Here is a 6843-nt window from a genome sequence, read left to right as displayed (position 1 = left end):
AAATCGGCTATTTGTAGTGGTTGTGGGACAAAGAGTATGGTTTTATAGTTGGTAGGAACCTGGAAGATACTGTAGTAGGCGGTAATTGGCTTGAAAAATCAACGGGCGAGGGTCAGCGAGCCAACTCCGCTCGTGAGATGTATTTCGCTTGTCTACCTGGAGGAAGTTCAACCTATGGACAGCATGGTCTCCTGTAGTGGTCCGGCTCCCAATAGGTACCGCTTAAGCAGTACAGAGGTCCAAACTGTATGTACGTAGAGCCGAGTGGATGAAGCTCCGGGCCGTCGTGCCTGATGTTGAGACCTGGGAGCCCAGCCATGTCCCGGTCAGCAGTTCCCCGATGGAAGCTCCATGGAAGCTGAGGTGACATTCCTCGCACATGATTGGCCGGCGAAATTTCAGTGGTTCACCGAAGTCTGCAGTTTAAGGGGGGTTTGGCCACTCTCAGTGATACCGGTACCTCAAGGGTCACAACTGCACTGGACCCTGCGTTGCCCTGGGAGTTGTGTGGGCTTTGCTGACATGGCAGGACCAACGAAACACAACAGGATGCCGTGGGACATGATATTATAGCCCTTTGCATTGATCGAGCCGGATGCCCGCAGCAGAGGATCAGAGGTATCTACATGAGCGTTGGTAAGGCTCGGTACTCTACCTGAAGTATCCCGTCAGGAATGGCACCAGGTTCATAGAGTCCTGTCGGTTACATACCTGGAGTGGTCCCACCCAACCTATGGGAGAGTGTTGTGGTGTTGCTCATCGAGTTGCGACAAGCCAGCGAAGCCACAGGACACAGGTGGAAATGGGCTGGTGAACATAATTCTACGGCTTTCTGAATGCTCTGCAACACCCCGGACTACCGAGAGCAACCAGCATACAAACGTCTTCAAGACCTTCTCACCATCCACACCCTGTTCTTGGCGCAACCTCGAGCCAAGGAGTTGAAAGTGGAAGGGTGCAGCACATTGCAAGCCCAGATCCATCTCGTTTTAGTTTGTCCCTAATCAGGTCTTATTGCAACCTAATACCGCAGGAACCAGTTCCCCCGGCTTTAAGCATCAGCCAATCTCAATTGCGGTGCCATTCTCGGGATGTCTTTTTTTTTTCTTTTCGTCGCGCCCCTGAACACGGTGCAATCCCTTTCTTGTGCCCCTCAAATTGCCTGAACGGCTCTGCATTGCCAGCTTGTCGTCAAGTTTTGCCAGGCTGCACCGACATCTTGCCCTTTGTCTTCACTCTTTATGTTCCTTTCTGTTGTTTGAAACATTCTACCTCGGCCGCCCTGCCGTGGCTTCGCGTGAGCCACAAGTCCCCACCTCGCAGCGCGCGTGCAACCTAACACGTATCCGCGCCATCAGAGCTCAGTGAAAGCTCGGGTTGTGGTGGTGAGGCTTCTGAGTAGGTCCATTTTCTGTGTTAATGGCGATGGTCTTCTCGATCTTGAAAATCCTGTCTCTGCCAATGGCATTTCTCGGAGCGCATTCGTGGCATGGGGGAAAACAGGGAGCTCCTACCGACTTGAGGAGTATTCCAAACGACGGCAACGGCGCATCCACCACCAATGGCTGGGTAGATATGGTTTCGCGACACCGTCCCCAGGCGGCACTATTGCAAATCCAGTGAATTGGTGATAGGGGTGTGACAAGGGGCTCATATTGACGATGGAAATGCACTCCAGGAGGATTTGACTGACGCGGCGTCTTGACCTAGAAGCTCCCTTGCGACCTGCCGGAATCACAAGCGATTGCTTTCTTCCATTCGAATTCGTCACGCTCGCTCCCGGCCGAAACTCCGCATTTCCTGCAACTCTTCGGGTGCTTCGAGGTACTTACTCCTACGTTGGCCACAACATAAACCGAGGCTTGTTGTTTTTTGCGACTTGGCATGGTTTAGATCGCTGAGGGCTGATGGTTAAGCCGACCTAGCATTCGCAAGTTGTAGAAGGCGCCGCCTACCAACCCCTCTTTCGTGGACACCTTTGTGCACGCTCTTGTTCACGCCTTTCCAATCCAATTCCCGGAACGCTGCGCCTTCCCAGGCTCACTTCCACGCCAACCGAGTTCATTCCAGTTGAGCAATGACCACGCCGCCCCGTCGCTCTAGCCTCGGAATGTTGCTGCGACGAAGCAAAAGCGCCGACTTGAAGAAGCAGCGAGCTGCAAAGGAGCAGGAGCTCCAACGCCAGCGCGATGCCGTCTCCAAGTCGCCGCCCCGCCTGCCCGTTCTTTACAACGGGGCCCCCGCTCCACAACTAGGACTCGGCAGCGAGAACCGTCCTGATTCCCTCGCGATTGTTTCTGGCAGAGCCGAGTACATGGCACAATCCGCCCCGCGGCCCTCAATGGAACCATCGCGCTCCGTCATCAGTGTACCTCCCCCCATCCCCAACGGTGGCTTTGACCCTTACGCCGGCACCGGCAGCATGGCACACCGTGGCCGCTACAGCTATGCCAGCAGCGCCATCAGCACCATCAATAACCCTAGAAGGGTCCGGAGAAGAAAGGATCCCACACCCTTCAAGTAAGTTGCTTGCATTCTCAATCTCAATGGTTGGGCCTCGCTCATCTGTGGTCAGTATCCTGATTGTCGGGACCACCAATTCCGGTAAAACCTCGTTCCTCGAATTCCTAAAGACAGCGCTTGAATTGCCCGCCAAGAAGCGTTCCAAGAGCGTTATCGACCTGGACGATCTCCCCAAGCCGCCTCCCTCTGGCAACTTCATTCCCCACTACCTCGAAACCGAGGTTGACGGCGAACGTATCGGCCTGACACTGTGGGATTCTGAGGGATTGGAAAAGAATGTTGTGGATCTGCAGCTTCGGGAAATGTCCAGTTTCGTCGAAAGCAAGTTCGAGGACACATTCAATGAGGAGATGAAGGTTGTACGGTCGCCTGGAGTACAGGATACTCACATCCACGCCGTCTTCCTCGTTCTCGACCCAGCCCGCCTAGACCGGAACATCGCAGCCGCCAAGGCCGCGAGCGCAAATGGCCAACACAACGGTGGGAAGCACTATCCGCACGCTCGGATCCTGGGTGGCCTGGATGAGGATCTTGATCTCCAGGTCCTGCGGACGTTGCAGGGAAAGACGACCGTCATTCCCGTCATCTCAAAAGCCGACACCATCACCACCAAGCACATGAACGCGCTCAAGAAAACAGTTGCAGATAGCTTGAAGAAGGCTAATCTCGACCCCTTGGAAGCCCTGGGTTTGGATGACGATGACACCAGCAGCCCGGATTCCAGCAAGATCGTGGAGGAGGACGAGGACCAACAGCAAGAAGAGGGCGAAGTGGAGGCGAGCGCCGACGATCAGGAGCTGCCCGCTCAGGCCCAGGGCTCCAATCCGCCATTTGACCGATCTTCCACTGGCTCTGTCCGCCGTCGCAGGGTCTCAGAGGAGAAGGAGGGCGGCAAAGAGGATGATGTACCTTTCCTCCCCATGTCAATTCTGAGCCCAGACATCTACGAGCCCGGCGTGATCGGCCGACAGTTCCCTTGGGGCTTCGCCGATCCGTACAACGAAGAGCACTGCGACTTTCTCCGCCTCAAGGACACCGTCTTCAGCGAATGGCGAGGAGAGTTGCGCGAGCTCAGCAGGGAGCAATGGTACGAGGGCTGGAGAACTAGCAGGCTCAAGCAACATGGTGGGAAATCGCGCCGGTAAAGTTGGGCAGAGGACCTGGGGCATCCTCAACTAGTCTGTGCTTCAGAATGACGTTTCCCGCCCCGAATCCGCCTGGTGATGGTTGTCCCCACAATGGGGGTGGACCTAGCATTTCTCCTGGCACTACATGCCTCTGCCTTTCTTCCCCTGGTTGCGGCGCCATTGGCACCAACTTGGAGCACTGCAAGCTCCCTTCTCAGTGTTGAGCGCGCGTGAACTGCAGCCGTGGTCGCCCCGTACCTGATCCAATTTTCTTCTCGCCAGCACCTGTCAGTCTTCTCGGCTTATGATCTTGACCAATTACGAATTTTAAGTCTCGGAGCTGCGGTGGATAGGCCAATGCCACCGAACTTTTGGCTACGAGAACACAAATTCTCGAGCAAAGGGGCCTTGATGCTTCCCCGCCAGCTCTTCGGATTATACCAACTTTGTCTTCTCTTATGTACCATGTTTTTATCATCATGCGACCTGACATGGAATACCCTTTTTTTCCTTTGCCCGTCTGTCTTTTATCTTTTCTTTCCTCTCTCTTCTGGACAGACTTCTGAAGAGGAGGCAAATCCATCTATCAAATTCCGGCGATCCCCTCGCCACGGCATGTTCTTTTCTATCTGGTTAGTGGATGGAGCGGGGTGGCACTGGTGGAAGTTCAAAGGAGCGAAGCAAAAGGCGAGGCTCACAGCACAGATTAACGTCTACATAGCTGAGCTATTGGTTGGTTTCTTAGACAACTTGTTGGTTCGTCTGAGTATTGCTGGATCAAAAACCACTTTCTTTTCTGAGCTGTGGTTTCCTTTGCAGACTTGTGACCGACGATAACGAGTGAGGAGACTGTAGTGGTTGGAGCCAGTTGATGAGATTGACAGCCATAGCTTCTATCCTGACGGACGTTTATGATATAGCCTGTGGTGTCCGCAAGTTCCTCTTCCCATGCTTGACTGCCTGCCTGGCTACAGTGGCAGAGCTACCGAGATTGTGATCGCACACTGACTCAGCGCGTCAACTGCCATGACATTGCTATTGTCAACAGGCTCGTGCCGTATGCACAAATCATTGGCGACCCAGACTACATACTCTGTTCCTTAGCTTAGGTCTCGCAGTGTCACCCGGTTCCTCGCCTCCCATTCCCCAGCCGCCCGATCGAGCGATGTCGTAAGCGCACTAATATCCTTGGCGCGATATCTCCGATCACTGCCATCGTCGGCGGCCCCGTCCATGTACTCTAGCTGGCCCTCGTCGTCCACAACAAGTCCCAGCGTCTTGCGCTCCGGGAGGTGTATCTCCTCGCGGTGGCGCTGAAAGTCGGCGTCTGCGCAGGCAAGGCAGCACCATATCGTGGGCTGCGCCAGCGTGGTGAGACATTCGGTGCAGAAGCAGAGGTCGCCTGGGGCTGGCGGCGGTTCCCGCATGTGCGTGTCCCCATCGCTTTGGGCGGCTTCTCCCTGGAGAAGTTGGATACAGCGAGCGCCAGACGCGCAGGTGTGTGACTCCGCGTGGGAGGCCTGAAGCATCATAACAGAGCCCGTCAGTAAACGTAAGCCGGATTCACGGTGTGATGGGTGGGTCGTCTCTTACATGTCCCTTCTCTTCGCACCGCGGGGAGCAGAACACGGTCTGCTGCGGGACGATGCCCTTGCCGTGCAGTATCGCACAGACGCCGCAGCAGAAGAACCCGCTAGGCGCAGGCACCTCCCCGCACACGGCACACGCTGGGAGATTGTATACGTCGTCCGGGACCCTCTCCTGGGCCTGGCTCTCCCGCCTGCGCTTCTGCAGCTCGTAGGCGGCCCTCGCCCGGCGCAGGTCGTCCAGCCGCTGGCTGAGCTCCCGGACCTGGGCTCTCGCGCCCGCCGCGGCCTGCCTGTCCTCCGCGATCCGCTCCACCACCTGCTCTATGGGTAACCCTTGGCCCAGCATCTCCAGGTACTTTTTCTGATTCTCCGGCACGCCTCCGCTGCTGCTGCTCGCATCGGTCACCGTAAAACACGCCTCCCTCCAGGCCTGCACTATTTCCTCCGCATCCCCGCCCCGAAGCAACACATCCCCCAACCTCCCCGCCGCATCACGCTCCTTGTCCCTATCCGGAGAACACCCCAGGGCGTGTTGGACAAGCTGCGCAACCTCCCTTGCCAATCGAACCGGATCATCATCATCATCATCACCACCACCACCACGACCATCCGCCACCGATCCATAAGGGGGAAGAAGAAGGGCCAGCTTCTCAGCCGCGGCTTTTCTCTCCTCCACTTCGGTTACTGTTTCAGTCTCGCCTCCCTCTGCCTCAGAACCACCACCACCACCCACGGACGGAGACGGAGACGGCTGCGCCGCCGCGACAAGAAGCCGCGGCAGCGAACTGCTGCGCACCGTCTCGAGGTACCAGCGGGCGCGCTCCTCCTGCACCCGCGCGTCGATCACACCCGGTGGGACCTCGCGCGCTCTTGCGTGGTTGAGTAAGAGGGAGAGATCGGAGAGGAAGTCGCGGCGGGGGGTGAACCATTCCTTTTGTTGTTGTTGTTGTTGTTGCTGCTGCTGCTGTTGTTGTGATTGTTGTCCCGATGGTGGTGATGGTGATGGAGGTTTTGGCTGGGCCTGGGGATGGGGCTGGTCTGGGTGTTGTTGTTGTTCTTGCTGTTGATGAGGGTAGTTGGGGCCGGGTGAAGTGGTTGTGAGGGAAAAAAAGCGTACGCGTAGGGCCTCGACTAGGGCGGCGTAACAGTCTGGACAGGAGGCGATTGAGGCCGTGTCGGTGAGTTTGGCTTCATGCTCGGGCTGAGGGTGCTGTTGCTGGTGTTGCGTGAGGCAGTTGCGTCTGACCAGGGCGGCTTCGGCCGCAAGATGTTTGGATTTTGAGGCCGCTAGGGCAGATTGGAGGAGTACTTCGGCCATCTCTTCTGGACGAAGTTGGTGGTAATCATTCACAAGCAAGATCAAGGCGCTGTTCTTAATATGTGGTGGTTCATGAGTGAGTGGCGCTGTGGATTGCCAAAATTAAAAGTTCTTCCTTGCATAAGGTATATGAAACTCCGACGAAATGCTTATATATCCGTTCCGAATGCAAGCATTGCAGAAGTCTTCGCCTCGGGAGAGTATGAAAGGGATGTTGCTGTTCAGGGGATTTTGAATTTATTAGGCGTTGCACGCTCAAGACATTGTCGCGCACACCGAACAGTTG

General features: G+C 56.0%; 3 protein-coding genes across 3 annotated transcripts; 2 read left to right on the top strand and 1 right to left on the bottom strand.

Annotated features, from left to right (window-relative positions):
- Positions 1-2077: 2077 nt before the first annotated feature.
- On the top strand, positions 2078-3668 carry N656DRAFT_786271 (uncharacterized protein; the record flags this gene model as incomplete). Its single annotated transcript, XM_064816507.1, has 2 exons — positions 2078-2520; positions 2576-3668. The coding sequence occupies 2 exons, from the start codon at positions 2078-2080 to the stop codon at positions 3666-3668; spliced, it is 1536 nt and encodes a 511-aa protein (XP_064675127.1).
- Positions 3669-3838: 170 nt separating this feature from the next.
- Positions 3839-4672, top strand: N656DRAFT_47032 (uncharacterized protein). The gene has a single exon (XM_064809760.1). The coding sequence runs from the start codon at positions 4008-4010 to the stop codon at positions 4485-4487; it is 480 nt and encodes a 159-aa protein (XP_064675126.1). The 5' UTR covers positions 3839-4007; the 3' UTR covers positions 4488-4672.
- N656DRAFT_825661 (uncharacterized protein) lies at positions 4537-6777 on the bottom strand. The gene is made up of 3 exons (XM_064818453.1): positions 5244-6777; positions 4743-5170; positions 4537-4671 (listed from the first exon to the last, which is right to left on the bottom strand). Exons 1-2 carry the CDS (start codon positions 6555-6557, stop codon positions 4751-4753), a joined length of 1734 nt encoding a protein of 577 aa, XP_064675125.1. The 5' UTR covers positions 6558-6777; the 3' UTR covers positions 4537-4671; positions 4743-4750.
- Between the last annotated feature and the right edge of the window lie 66 nt (positions 6778-6843).

This window comes from Canariomyces notabilis (genome assembly GCF_033297395.1).
Source record: "Canariomyces notabilis strain CBS 508.74 unplaced genomic scaffold N656scaffold_1, whole genome shotgun sequence".
Taxonomy (NCBI): domain Eukaryota; kingdom Fungi; phylum Ascomycota; class Sordariomycetes; order Sordariales; family Chaetomiaceae; genus Canariomyces; species Canariomyces notabilis.
Note: the sequence above shows the minus strand (reverse complement) of the source record. Positions and strands in the feature narration are given on the sequence as shown.

Coding starts and splice junctions, on each gene's coding strand:
- N656DRAFT_47032 (XM_064809760.1), top strand. CDS start 4,008: ATGCCACCGAACTTTTGGCTACGAGAACACAAATTCTCGAGCAAAGGG.
- N656DRAFT_825661 (XM_064818453.1), bottom strand. CDS start 6,557: ATGGCCGAAGTACTCCTCCAATCTGCCCTAGCGGCCTCAAAATCCAAA. Junction 5,171..5,243: donor GGTGCGAAGAGAAGGGACAT/GTAAGAGACGAC, acceptor ATGATGCTTCAG/GCCTCCCACGCGGAGTCACA.